This window comes from Leptonotus elevatus, chromosome 1, assembly GCF_054856555.1.
Source record: "Leptonotus elevatus isolate MCC_2025b chromosome 1, RoL_Lele_1.0, whole genome shotgun sequence".
Taxonomy (NCBI): Eukaryota; Metazoa; Chordata; class Actinopteri; order Syngnathiformes; family Syngnathidae; genus Leptonotus; species Leptonotus elevatus.
The window spans coordinates 18,049,824-18,065,111 of NC_141239.1; the positions used below are offsets into that span (position 1 = coordinate 18,049,824).

At 43.6% G+C, this 15,288-nt stretch overlaps 1 protein-coding gene across 4 annotated transcripts in view; it reads left to right on the forward strand.

Moving 5' to 3' along the window:
• Positions 1-15,288, forward strand: part of LOC147181147 (pre-B-cell leukemia transcription factor 1) — a 145,760-nt gene that overhangs the window by 108,156 nt on the left and 22,316 nt on the right. For all 4 annotated transcript variants that reach the window (XM_086079823.1, XM_086079816.1, XM_086079843.1 and 1 more), the window contains one exon: positions 14,460-14,704. In XM_086079823.1, coding sequence (XP_085935949.1) covers positions 14,460-14,704 — 245 coding nt within the window. The remainder of the gene's footprint in view (positions 1-14,459; positions 14,705-15,288) is intronic.

The following is a 15,288-nucleotide window of genomic DNA, read 5'->3' on the forward strand; positions in this document are numbered from 1 at the left end:
GGCACGTCACGCTGGATTGGCAAAAGTATTGGGACACCTGGCCATTACGCCTACAGGAAGGGAAATGGGCCAACATGTTACTGTTATCTAATCGTAATAATAATGTGACACCAAATTGGGAATTTGTGTCTATGACCAACAGAGGGAGACAGAATGGGAAGCCTGCCGGTTTGCTAATTAGCGCCCCAATTTTCTTAGATGGACAAAAACAGGAGACATGAGGAGGGAGTTTGCATGAAGTTTAGCAGTGCCGTCATTTGCTTGCCGTGCTATGTGCAACCCAAAATGGATGGATCGTTGCGGTTCCTGACGCAAATGCAGAAAGTAGCAAAGGTGGCTCGAGGAGGCCTTTATTTGTTTGAGCGCTGGAGGGAAACAAGCTTGAGTGCTCTGATCAAGTTGAACCTATTCAGTTTTCCATTTGTTGCCATCCGACCATGCTAATGCGTCATTTGTTTGTCCAATGTTCCGCTGTTTTGTGCTTCTACTGAATCGCGTTCCTTTACAGCCGTGGCCACTTTGAGGATATACCGCCACGGTACACGGTTTTCAAAGACGCTGAGATGCTTGTAATAGCTTAAGCGGGTTACACAAATACAACAAACAATAAAGGTTCAACACATTTATTTATTTGTTTGTATTTTTGTTTTTCAAACAAGCGGCTGTGCTACTCACTATCTTAACACCCAAATTTCCCTGCTGGAGAACTTGAAATTATCTTAAAGGAGAATGTGCCACCGCAGCGTAGTAACCATAAGTGAACCATTAGGGCCGGGATGTCAAACATAAGGCCCGCGGGCCAGAACCGTCCTGTCATAGAGTCCAATCTGGCTCATGAGGACAGAACACAAAGTGCTGTTTTTCCTCAAATTAACTGTTGTTGCTAATTTTGTCCTCTTAAATTTAAGTAAAATGTTGACATTTGGGTGTTAGTCAGGATTAGATACGAAAAAGACATTTCAGATTTTGCTGCAATATTTTCAGAATGTCCTAAGAATTATTTGCACCAAAAAACAGGAAATTTTTTGACCTGTTGATTATTAGCCCACATGCATAATAGTCCCGCCCACTTTAGATCAATTTTGGGTGACAGTTGCCCCACCCCTGCGTTAGGGTCTTTTCACACTGCACTTGGCATTCTTTGTGTTAGCTGCAGGACGAGAGTGCTCCGGTGCAAGCTTGCCCATATTTTGAAGTGCTTACATGGCAGCCAACCAGGAAGTAACAGCGGCACTTTTCCACTGATCTGAATATATGATTGGGTAGCCCATACACGCCCGTACTAGCCACCGGGCGGCCATCTTGCTCCTCCTTGCTCATCTTGCGAGCAGACTACTGTATAAACTGTAGTGTACGGTATACGTACAGATTAGCTCGTAGGCAGTTATTATAGGTCCGGGGGCGGGGTGTGGGATTTGGGGCGGGGTGGTCACTATTTTTTAACAAGTAAATAATTATTTATTTATTTTTAATGAACAAGTGCTGCTTTGAAGACCCTCTTTTTCTGTTATCGCTCAGTTCCTCAGACCCAAATATTAGATTTGGCATCTTTTGTTGAATTACACTTAAAATTCTTTAATAAAAATATACAAGTTTCCTCCTGTAAACATTGTTAAAGCATATAATTTATACATGTATTTAAGGCAAGTTGTAAAATGTCTGAAGTTCTCTTGTTTATGTTTAACATATTTAAAACATAAATCATGCTGTTTCTACTAAGTACTGTCTCAGATTTCTCCAATTTCGATAGCAATGTTTCTTGGGAGGAGCAATATGGCGGCTTTGCTTTGCTTCAAAAGTCTTGGCCTATCGGCTATCCAGACATATATTCAGATCAGTGGACTTTTCCCATTGGTTGGTCTGTTGCTGTTAGCACTCTGAAATCACTCCATCTCCTATTGGATGCACCTTCTGACGTTAAACATAATGAATATTCATCCACGACATACTACGCGTTGCTATGTGCGGTGTGAAAAAGCTTTTAGCCTGGTTTCTTCTTATTATTTTCTGGAAGCCATGTGGCACTGTACTGCCTCTCACAGGTCAGTCTTGGTACTACAACAGACTTTCTTTCGGAAGAGGACACTCACGACTGTCGTGACTCGCGTACACCACATATTTAAAGTATTCTGAACATGTCTACTATAACCACTAGGTCACCGTGCTACCTGCAGTGAACATTCAAAGCGCCTAAACAAACCCCTGATTGATTGGTACATTAATGAAGGATTCCGTCTCAAGACGTTTGCGCGGATTTCTCCGTCATTCCGTTTTCTGTCCTTTCCCCCAATGAGCGGTTGCTTCCAGCAAGGCAAGCTTGAACCTCGGCCAGTTTACCCCCCACCACCCACCCACACCCACCCACCCCTCCCCCCACCCCCCACCCCCGCCCGGTCGTCTGACGCATGTTGCATGTTGTCGAGTGAAGCCGAGCAAAGCCGAGCGGAACCAGGAGCGATGTCGTCTCGCGGCGGCCATATGGCGGCCGTCCTTGCACGCTAGCTTGAGGGAGCCTTTCTCCCTCACATGTTCTGAAAGGAACCTTCGGCTCCGTGACGTCCCCCCTTCCCCCCCAACCTCCTCCCCCTGCGGTTGAGCAAGCCCACCGAGTCACCCAGGTGGTGACCCGGACCCACCAGGCAGAGCGGAACAAGAACATCAGCTTGAGCCCCCCCCCCATTGTCAGAAAGCGCTGCCGCCCCTGCTCAGTGCCATGCTTCCAGATGTGGCTTAATTTACTGCGACTCTGCTAATTGCTGTAATTAAGGATTAATTACTGTTAATTACCTTCGCATAAACTCATCACCAGTCAAAGAGCGGCGCCTTATGAAATGTGCCATGCTCAGGAACACACACGGCACAGGCGCGAGGCGGCTCGTGTTACCGGGCCGCGTGTTCGGCGTCTCGTCCCGGTGCGTGGGGGCGCTCGTAGGGCAGGACCGCCACCGTCACCGACTTCCATCGCCTCGCCATCTGTCAATAAACGATCCGTTTCGGCATCAGTGCGCCGGATGACGTTTGATTAGACGTTATTTATTGGCAAACGCCAGGCGAGTCCGCTCCGATATATTCATCATGCTCATTTGCTTCGCTGTCATAATTGTGTTCATTTGATAGCATTGGCAAAGTTTGAAACAAAGTGATGAACTTTTATAAAAAGTTGAGTTCCTCCTTGTCTTCAAATTGCTATGAATGCTTTCGTTCCATTTTTTTTTTCTCCCCCACGTCAAGCTGACATCATTCCGTCACACATTTCTTTATGTGATCATCGGCTGCTGGCGCAGCACCAAGATGTATTGAGACAATTCCCCTTGGCAGGCTTCTGGTAGAAGGCCAATCAGAAGCAAGTGGGATTTTTTTTTAACTGTTAATCTTACCTGGAGTCACAAAAACGTATTTAATCGGCTCTCCACATTAGAGGTTTCTGAATACCATCCAAAATTGTGTGCGCGTGATTTATGATTGAAATATTACTTTCTCTAGATAGTCTACAATATTAGATACTTCACTTTACTTGTATTCCACTCAGAGCCGGTTCTAATATTTTGTTCCTTATTTGTTTTAATTGCAAAATAGCAGAATCAGGGCTCAGTTTGCAGACCGTAAAAAATGCAGCTAGTAAATATTTATTCCCTCCCAGTGAATGTCCAGACCAGGGCTGGACTGGCCATCTGGCATCCAGGACAGATGCCCGATGGGCCGGTGTCTTTCGGGGACAATGTAGTGCTTTTTTTTCTTTTTTTTTACATTTTACCCCGAGAGACTGATATCAAACTGAAACATCGACAAACATCAGTGGCAGAACTACATGTTAGGCAGGAGTTGGGCTGAGCCAAAAATACCAGGGCCCTGATCCAGACAACATTTTGGTAATCTTGCACAAGGGTCTACAACCACCGGTTCCCGGACCGTTTGGTACAGAGCCACACAATGAGACAGAAAAACAGAGCATATGCGTCATCCAACCCCCTCGTCATCGATTACCTTCCGAAGATGGAGTTGTCCGCAAAACCGGCATCAGCAACGAACCATGCTTATAACTTTTTGAAATGGCAAAAAATCTGCCAATTTTTACCATTTTAAAATAGCTTGTAATCGAGCTAAGATTCCCTAAGATTATACAACTCAACTTTTAATACCATTGTGTATTCCAACATTCAATTATAACACTCAAGACCATTGTTTGTCTTGAGAGCACATTTTGAAAATCATTTTTCAGACTCGTCTCCCAAAAGTCTTGGACCTTCTCTCGGTCATGGATTGTCCAGACTCGGGATTTTCCATCGAGGCTGGTCTAGACCACCACTGATCTGCTATTCAACTTCATTAGTGTGACTATAAAGTGAAGCGTGGAATCTTAGCCCAAATTTGTAATCACTGATCGGTTACTGTTAACAAATCGCAAATCCATTCAAATGGGTTACAAATTGTACTTTTGTCGAAAAACACGTCATAATAAAAAAAAAAAGTGCTGTCACTATCAAATATTTTTTCAATCGATTAAGCTACCGATAATTCAATCGATTAATCGACTAATTGGATTCATTTCAATTTTGCATTAAAGTGTATTACAAAAGTATTTTTTTCCCCTGATTACTGTTTAGTAACCAGTAGTTGATAGTCATTTCGTACTTTGTATTAGTATAGTGATTTTAAAAAAGTCATTGTTTTCCAATATAAAAGCGCAGATGTCAGTCTTATTTTTGATGAAATACAGAAGATGATCAGTCTACAGAAATCAGTGAACAATTAATGTTGATATGCTGAAATCAAAGGATTTGGACAATTTTAAATAAAATAAAAATGGCTCCAAACGATTTCTCAATTATTAAAATAGTTGTCGATTAATTTGATCATCAATTACTTGTTGATTAATCGACACATTTTGACAGCTCTAAATCCAATTTTATCATAATGGAATATGAAGTGCACTTTTATAGTTCTTTAACAAACCTCGTATTCACGTGTTTTTTTTTAAAGACACTGGAGCCGACACAGTAATGGCAAAATCGCATCAAACTTTAGTTTCAAATAACTTATCTCCAGGATCCCTCGCCGTAAACTATTGGATGGCACCCGGGGTGTTCTTCCAACCATCCGTCCATCAATTTTCTCAACTGCTTATCCTTCTGGACCAAATTTAAGACCATCAGTATGTATCTACTTGCTGCCTGCTAGCGCTAAGCTAACCTAAGTAGCGTATATTAGAATCTGCTCCGGTGTGTAAGTGGCCAAACTCAAACTTCGTATGCCAAACATATTTAAAACAAAATTAAAATGAATGAGAGAATGCTCTTAACTATTGTCATGGTTTTTAAAATCCAGTTTTATGGTCTTGGTCTTGTATTAAATCCATTGTACAGGCCTAGTTGTCAAGTTATGCTTTATTGAAAAGTTAGCCCGGTCGGTCAGATGAGTGCGCAGTACTTTGGTGTGTCTGGTCCATAGATAAGTCTTTTGTCTAAACCAGCTCGTGATTTCTCATCCATGGCTTCCAGTGCGGCCCCAAGGAGTTCATACAGCACGGACTCTGAGATCTTTATTTCAAGACACCTTAAGAAGGACTGACAGCCGCGGGCTAGCATATATACGACTGTAATAATGAATTGTTTTAATGAATTTTTGGGGGGTAAATTGGAGTGCAGTGCTATGGGTGGCAAGGCGGTGTTCTGAATGGTCTTCTCCTCTGGCACTGGCTTCCTCATTATCAGGCCAGCCCCTCGGGCCTCAAACTGGCCTGCTTAGGCCCGGGATGATGACGATAATTACCGTTATTAGGAGTAGCTGCAGGGGGAACTTGTTCTGAAAAACACCAAGCTGAGTTCTTGCCTCGCTCGCAGACGCATGAGAAAGTACCCATCATCAGCGGAGAAAGCCGGCGAATGGAGGAGGGGGGAGGAGGTGAGGAGGGGGGGGGTGGATAAGAAAAAGGAGGGGATGAGGGGAGCGGCCACCAAATCCGCCTAATGTGACGCCTGTCAGCTCGTCTCCCACCAGCTGTCACCTCCCAAATGCACTGGGGTTCATTTTTTTAATTGACACCTCGCTTTCCTATTCCATTTCTATTTTTCGCCTTTCATTCTCCCTCAGTCGCTCTCTCCCCTTCCTCGCCCGCACCATCCCTATCTGCCCCCCACCCCCCACCACCACCACCTCTCCTTGTCCCTAAAGCATTTCTTTGGCGTTTTCCCTCGTCCTTGGCACCTCCCCCCCCCCCCCCCCCCCCACCGCGCCGCCCGCCCAGTGTCAGATACAACGCTCCCTTTCAGCACATGATACTCGAGATGGCTGATAAAACATAAAGCTGTTTTAGAGCGACTTTATGACCGTGCCCTTGTGTACTGAGCCTGTACAGTTTTCCATTACCTGGTGATGGAGGGAACATTTTGGGCCACGAGACGCTCCCAGGAGGCCATTGACACATACCACAAATCTACATCCCGGCCTTTACCATGCTCCCATTTTCAAGCGGGTTTTCGTGGCCGTCGGTTTTATTGCGAGAGACGACGGCTACTTTGGCAACGGATCTTGATTAAAGCGCCAATTAAAGTCGGTAGAAAAGACATCAACGGCAAATTGGACCTAACGTGCCACATATTCATTGAGTGTTCTTTTCAAGTGTGTTTCTAGACACTGTACTTGACCTCCAAAATATGGGTCAATGTGTGTTTTACAGTAAAATTGTCAGATTATTGTCACAAAAGATAATTATGTGGATCATGTTAACATCCAAATGTTAAGGTTTTTTTTTTTACGCTTATTAATTCTGTTCGCTTTTTTTAAGAAGAAATATGAACTTCAGCAACAAATTATTACAATAAATGATAATAATAAATATTTCAAATTATTATGATAAATAATAATGATGATATTAATAAATATTTATTGATTTGTTTTATTAAATTACTAGACACATTTCATTATTTAGTTTTAGTTTTATTTTGCGCCACAAACAAACACTCAGCAGCCACTTAATTGGTCATTAGCTCATTCACTCCCAGCCATTTTCACTGAAGCAACCCCCTTCGCTCCCGGCTGTTTTACTGGATTTTGACAGATTTTTGCAAGGCCCACAGAATATTCTGTTCTATTGCTATAAAAACATGAAACCTACCAAAAGAAAGATTAGAGTCTCTAAAAGTATATTTCTATCTGTTTCCGTGTAGCAGCAATTAGCATCAGAATATAGCTAAGTTTCATCATTTTTCACAAACTTGTTGAAAACACTGAGAAAAAGAGCTTGTTGCAACATGGCCCTGGTTGATCTCTTTTGCTCTGCTGCCACCTTCTGGCCGTTTTTGTAATAACTACTATTTCTTCAATTATTATCTTCAGTTTAGGGGCTGCATCAAAGCCTTCTGTATGCTCTAGCACAGAGGTGGCCAATCTCGGTCCTCGAGCGCCGGAGTCCTGCAGGTTTTGCAGGTTTTTCACTTCCAACACAAGCTGATTCCAATCAACAGGATTGTTATCAGGCCTATGCAGAGCATGCTGATGAGCTGATCATATATCAGCTGTGTTGGAGAAGGGCAACATGCAAAACCTGCAGGACTTCGGCCCGCGATGCCCACCTCTGCTCTAGCATTTAAAAAATAAAAAAACAACATGCCAGGAGCATGGCCATATTTAAAATAGAACGTTTTTATACGTTTTGGGGAGCAAATGAGTTAAGTGTGAAAATCCTATTACGATGACTCAATTTTGTTTGACTTAACCACTGCCGGATTGTGAAATTGTCATGTTGCCAAGTTTCTCCTTAACGTTTTGCTTATTTCATGACATGAAAGAGGGAAAATATTCCAGATATTTCACTACATCAGAGGTGTCCAAACTACGGCACAGGGGCCATTTGCGGCCGTTTATCTGTTTTTCAGTGGCCTGTAGCGTATGCTCTGTAAAGCTAGTTTAAAAAAAGAAGAAGGTTGGATTCAGAAGTGGGCCGAGTCAAGAGGAAGGGTGTCGAAAAATACGAGCCATGACTACCTAATACATTTGTTTATATGCTAGAGCTTTTCTAGATATGCAAAGGTTTTTTAAAAGGGAAGTCAACCCCCCAATTTTTTGTCAATAATATGTTCAATATAACCCCACTGGTCTAAATATGGTATTCTAATTAATATTGTGTTAGAGGAATATGAGTTAAGCAGCAGAATCCAGCCGTTTTCATCCATTTTGCCACCTGCTGTAGACTGAAGATGACATCACGGTTGCTCAGGGCTCAGGCAACGACCAATTACAGCTCACCTGTTTCCTGAAGCTGAGCTGTGATTGGTTGTTAGTGTTACCTGAGAGCTGGGCAACTGTGATGTCATCTTTAGTCGACAGCAGGTGGCAAAATGGCCGCCTTCTGTTATTGATGAAAATGGCTGGATTTTGCTGCTTAATTCATATTCCACAAAAGTAATTAATATTAATCAGAATGTCATGTTTAAACTAGTGAGGCCGCATAAAACATATTATTGTCAAGAAATGTTTAAGGTTGACTTCTAATTGAATAAATTAAAGATTTTTTTTTTATTGTTTATTTATTGTTACGTCAATACCAATTTGAGAGCGTTCATCAAAACTGCATTCTGATTTTTGTCGCAGATCTCGCGGGATTTTGCATCGAGAAAAAAAAAAAAAAGCATTAGAACAAATTGTGTATTTTTTGTTTTGTTTGTTTGTTTGAAGCCCTTCCGCAGACAATACGGTGCACACATCCAGACGTCAGCGTCCCGTCAGCAATGATAATAGGCGGGCTTATCTGTGTGTAGTTTGGTCCCAGTGCGGGTCACTTTGAGGGATGACGCGCGCGTGCAAATGCAGATGAGCGGATGCCGAACTCCCCGGTGGAGCACGGAGGCGAGGACTTGTATTAGTGATACTTGTCATGTCTGCTGTAAATCACACACTGCTACCCCCCCCACCATCCCCCCCCCTCCTCCCTTCTCCAGGTTCCTCGGTTGTTGTTTTGTCTCCGAATGCTGCGTGGCAAGGATGAATGGTGGTGATGTTACATTATCATGTGGCTGTCGCTTTCACTCCTGCTGACTGCTCCGTGACAGGCCCACACACCCCCCCCCCCCCCCCCACACACACACACACACACACAGAAAGAGAGAGAGAGAGAGAGAAGAGCGGCAGTGTCAGGAGCAGGCCTGATTTATTAACTGCTGAAACCCTAGATGACGTGTGCCCACACAATCAATAGAAAGCGCAGCCGCCGCCGCCGGGTCACGTGAGCGGGACGAGCGAAAGGATGCAAACGGCGCCCTCGCCGGCTCGCTGCAGAGTGGATTGCATTACTTCGTTGATGGGAAATGGAACCGGTTTCAGCTGCCAGTCACAGACCGGGAGGGTCCGTCATGGCCGCCGCCTCGTTTGGCCGTACATCTTCTTAATTGTGACTTCAATATTGTTAATTAAAGAGGTTTTTATTTCAAGGTGTGGAGGTGGTTGCCGGCCAATGTGTGTTGTGTGCCGACTATAGTGCAGTGTGTGTGTGTGTGTGTGTGTGTGTGTGTGTGTGTGTGTGTGTGCTAGTACCTTGACGCTTCCCTGTGTGGGCGGCTTAATCGGCCTGTTTATTTACGCTCCCGTTGTCTGCACACAGCAGGCAGTGCGGCGGTGGATGGCAGCCAGCTCTTAAGGGAGCAAAGCAGCAGAAATTAGTTTTGTCAATAAGCAAAACAAAAGCTTATTCTTGGAATTCCATTCATTATTCCCGCATACGGATGGAGGATTGTTTATGACGCTTATTCATTTTTAATGTGTTGCCTTTTTTTTGGAGCGTGGAAGCGCTGCCCCACATTCATAGGGGAGGAAGGGGGAGGCGGATTATACAAGAGGAGGAGGACGAGGAGGGGAAGGCGTCCTCTCATTGTTCAATTAAGTCTGTCGGTAATGATCAAGATGAGATGATGGCCATCTTGGCTTTATAGATAGTAATCGGCGACGGCCTGTGAAATAAAGGCGGCTAGTATGGGAGGGAGGCGCACAATAAAAGGCTCTCTGCACTATTACGTGATGTATTGTAATAGGGCCACTTGTGCTTGTGTCAGGTGATTATGTTAATGTACGGTCGGCGCTTGCAGAGTTCACAAGGCGCACTCCGACTGGCATTAAGGCAGGATCGATTCCTTCGCTATTAGCCAACGGGAATAAATAAAAGCTGATGGCCGTGGCGAGGGTAATTATACGCGGCGCAGCCGATTGTTTGATTCCCCTTATTAATTGTATTTATTTAATCCATTTCATGCTTTTAGCCGTGCACTCTGGGAGTCGGAAAGCAGGGAATTAATAAATCACTCTCGGGCTCATTAGACCCCCCCCCCTCCCCCCCCTGGTCGGGATGTGCCGCTATTTTGTCAGCATCCAATTGGCGAGCGTTTCCTGCCGCTGGTGTGATTCTCATGGAAAAATGTCTGCCGACACAGGCTTCGCGTGCGCCTCCCCCCGTGTGAACTCCTGACCTTTTCCAGCCGTCTGATGGCCATTGACATTTGCCTCTCGAGTCGAGCTTGCTCACGTGTTGGAGTTGATGCGAATGGATGATGATATTGCTTGAGGAGAAAAAGAAGATGAAAAAAAAAAAGGGTAGAAGAAGAAAAGAGGGCAGACGAGCTCTCCATCTGGACCCCCCGCTCGCCGCAAAGGTCACAGGGCGACTCGGGCTTACATCGTCATTACAAAAGAGCCGCCGCCGTGAGTGGCCGCGGCGGGAGAACAATACGATTTAGCCTGGCCGGCTTCTTCAGGATGTGCCGCCCATTATCACATTGTCCCGCTCAAGCGCGGCGAGAGGCGGCGGGATGAAAGAGGACAAGCGGCGCCAGCTTTGTCTTTGTCCTTGAAGACGAGCGGATGTCATGGAGGGCTGCACCTGGTCGCCTTTTCCCTTTTCGCCACCTTGGCAGGAAGACAGCCTGCGCCGCTCCTTTAGTGAGGGAGCCTTCTGGTGGCGGGAAGAGGCAGGACAATGACTCGCAGCAGTTTGCGGACAATATACAATCACGTGACTGCCAAAGCAAACACGCTCTTCACAAAGAGAACAGGCAGTTTTGACTGACGACATCCGAGAAGTATTTCCTGAACAATATTGTGGTTGTATTGTTCAGCGGTGTGCTGTGAGCAGCAACTCGATGGCGACACGATTGTGTTTGACACTGAGTAGATTCAACTAAATAAGATAATAAACAGGAAGTACAGTATTTCAGCTCACCCTAGTTTTTGCTGAAGATTATTGAATATCAATCCCTTTTGATCCTGCTTTTTATGCCTACATCAAGCAATGGCTGAATGTTCCTTTTATAATGTACATCTTTGGAGATTGTTATTAATGTATATTGTGATCTAGATTGTTTGGAATGTCCACCAAGCATCCATCCATTTTCTCAACATCTTGTACCCAAAAACGCATAAATATGTTCTATTTTAAATATTATCATGCTCCCAAAGATGTTAAAAAAATAATAATAGTTTTTTATGCTAAAGCATACAGAAGGCTTTGATGCAACCTCTGAACTGAAGAGAATGCATGAAGCAATGGTAGTTATTACAAAAACGGCCAGCAGGAGGCAGCAGAGTATAAGAGATCAACCAGGGCTATTTCCCCCCGCTGTTTTAAACAGATTTGTGAATAATGATGAAACTTAGCTATATTCTAATGCTAATTGCTGCTACACGGAAACAGATAGAAATATACTTTTAGAGACTAATCTTTCTTTTGGTAGTTTTCATGTTTTTATAGCAATAGAACAGAATATTCTGTGCGCCTTGCAAAATCAGCCAAAATCCAGTAAACCAGCCGGGAGCGAAGGGGGTTGCTTCAGTGAAAATGGCTGGGAGTGAATGAGCTAATGACCAATAAAGTGGCTGGTGAGTGTTTGTTCGTGGCGCAAAATACTAATAAAATAAAATAATGAAATGTGTCGATGAATCTTAGCTATATTATAATGCTAATTGCTGCAAAACAGAAAGAGAAATAGAAATGTACTGATGAAAGAAGAGACTCTAATCTTTTGTTTGGTAGGTTCCATGTTTTTATAGCAATAGAACACACTATTCTGTGGGCTTTGCAAAATCCAGTAAAACAGCCGGGAGCGAAGGGGGTTGCTTCAGTGAAAATGGCTGGGAGTTATTGAGTTAATATGGTCATGGAGTGGGTCCCACTGATGAACCAGCCAGCCAATCGGCTGCAATCAGCTCTTTTCAAATCTATAAAAATGGCCCGATTTTTTTCTGAACTGAACTGAAAAACGGCAAAATTATAGGTTGATTTTTGTGGTTTGCGGAGTTTTGCTCAGCCTAAATAAATTCCATATCGGTTGGGCCCTAGTCACAGATGAACTGGAGTCTATCTGAGCTTACTTTTGGACAAGACCGTTTACACCATGAATGGTCACCAGTCAAACACACAAATAATCATTCATTCACACCAATGGAAAGTTTCGATTCTCCAAGATGAGAAACCAAGTTTCAAACTGAGAACGTTTTTCACCAGACGCCACCTTACTTATTTATTTATTTATTTTATTATTTTATTATTTATTTATTTGTATTAATACATTCTTCTTCATATACCCATGCACATTTTTTAATGTAAAAAAAATCAGCCATATGCAAATGTTTGGAATGAGGGTCCCCTGATATAATTTTGGGTGTAATTCCATTTTTCACTACTAGGTGGTGGTACAGGTAGTCCTCAAATTACACAATGGGTTCCGAGAGGTTGTTTGTAAGTCAAATTTGTTTGTAAATCGAATCACATTTAATTTTGTTTCAAAATTAAATTGTATTAAAATATATATATTTTTTAAATAATACAAATATGTAAAAAAAAAAATAATAATAATATATATATATAAAATAAACAAATTAAACTATATACCTTATATATTTTCTATACAGTACATACATTAAATTAAAAATAATCATTAAATTACATCATCCATTATCTGATCCACTTTTCCTCACAGTACTATAAAAACTAAAATAAATATGCTTACTGTACATAGATGTTGGAAGAGTTATTGTGTTGACTTCATGTGAGGCTGCTGAAGTGGAAGGCTTACGTATTGGGTGTAACGGTTTCAGGAAACTATGTTTCCCGACTGCCCCTTAAGTGCACATGAATTGTGATTGGTGCGTATGACGAGTTAAGACGGCGACCGCCGATTCAGATTGATTTCGAAGCTGAAAAGATATTGTACGTCTTGCTACTACGCCGATAATTTTCATGAATATCCTCCAGGAGAGCCTCTGAAATGTACTCACAGTGTGGCGCCGATATCGAGTGCATGAAGAGTGCGTGCGCCGTGGCCCGCTCCAGGCAGGCTCGTGCCGTTCATCGCCGGACAGAGATGTAGTTGAAATGGCGCGGTGCTGCTCGGCGGGCTTGTGGCAGAGAGGGGCACTACAGTGCAATACTGTACCATAATGTATGATGTGGCGCGCACTTAAATATAAACTTGAACTAAACTTGACTAAAGAAGGTGGAAAACAGGAAGTTCAATATTTCACCTCACCCTAGTTTTTGCTGAAGATGACGTAATACAAATCTCTTTCAAATCCTGCTTTTTACACCTACAAAAAGCAACAGCTTATGTTCCTTTTGTAATGTACTCCTTTGGGAATTGTTATTGATGCTTGTGGCTTTGCTGGACACCAAGTGCGCACGTCCATCTCAACGGTCTCTTTACTGTCGTGATTGCCCTCCTCATCCCGCCAGGCGAGTGTTAGTTGAGGGCCGCAGGCATGTGACGACAGGTTCAAAGGCCTCGGCGAGAGTGTGAGCAGACGTCAGACTGAGGGGCCGCGTTGGGTTGACGACGTGGCGCATGTTGGACCGCGTGCGGCGATACAGACTTTAAAATGCATTCCAAAGTCTTTCTTGGGCCCATAATGGCTTATTACCGTCATCAATTTAGAGTGTTTGTTGTTTTTACGATTCGCCCATCAAGATGCTTCAATTTAAAACTTTAGCTTTGCCCTCCTGAAAATATATATACTTAAATTGAGCAGCGTGTCTTTGCATTAATATAACAGCATAATGTTTGATTGGTGTTGTACCTTTTTAAATACCCCCTGACAAGCCAATAAAGCCGTCAGCCAGAGACTAAACATAGTCTGAGCATAAGGAGCACAATGAAAGATGAACTCTGGTGCAAGGCTTTGTTCATTTTTCTTTTTTTTTAACATGAAATGATCGTCAGAATCGATGAAATGATCGTTTTATGATCTCAGCGAGCTGCCGGCCTGTCTGAGGCTGCAGCGTTTTATGGCTCAGACTTGATCCATTAAAATGACGGCCATATTTTAAGGAGGCTCGTTCGCTCGACTGACACGTAAGATGGTTAAGACGCTCCCCAAGTCGTCGTAAAAACGTTCTCTCATTTTTTGGGCGCTACCTGGAGTGACAATTTGTCAGGTTGATGTCAGTGTTTTGACGCTGGCGTGTTTTGGTGTGTTCTCCCCAGTGCTCAGTATTCGCGGCGCCCAGGAGGAGGAACCGCCCGATCCTCAGCTGATGCGCCTGGACAACATGCTGCTGGCCGAGGGCGTCGCCGGGCCCGAGAAAGGCGGCGGGTCGGCAGCTGCGGCGGCGGCGGCGGCGGCCACGGGGGCCGTCGGCCCCGACAACTCGGCGGAACACTCCGACTACCGGGCCAAGCTGACGCAGATCCGACAGATTTACCACACGGAGCTGGAGAAGTATGAACAGGTAGGAGGGGCCGCGGCAGCAAATTATAGCAAGCAGTTAGTTGGCTCGGCCGGAGACGACCGCAGCGAAATAAAATGATCACATCAGCTGAATCATTTTATTATTTCATTAGCTTTAATTCCTTTTGGGAGAATTCCAGCTGGACTGTTCTTCTGGCCAGACATGAAAGCCTTCAGTGAGAGGAAGTGTAATCCTTGCAACCAAAACAAATACATCTGATGGGCACTTTCCACTTCAGTGTTCTGTTTATACAGTAATACCCATTTCCTTGTATATCAGATCAATTTTCTCCATCGAAATGAATTGAAATGCCGTTAATTAGGGGTGTAACATAAACCTGATTTGAATCAGAAAATCATTTTGGATTTCAAAGATGTGAGTGCATCAAATCGAATCCTTCCACTTTATAATGTAATGCGATGTCCTTGATTCTATCGCACCCCTTATATCAAGATCAGTATCGAATTGTCTTTCGTTGGAGAGATGCACACCCCTTATGTACTGTTTGGATGGGTGATGTTGCGCCAAAACCTCCTATGTCACAATTTGGTCAATTCCATATTGTTTTAAAAATCTATACTATT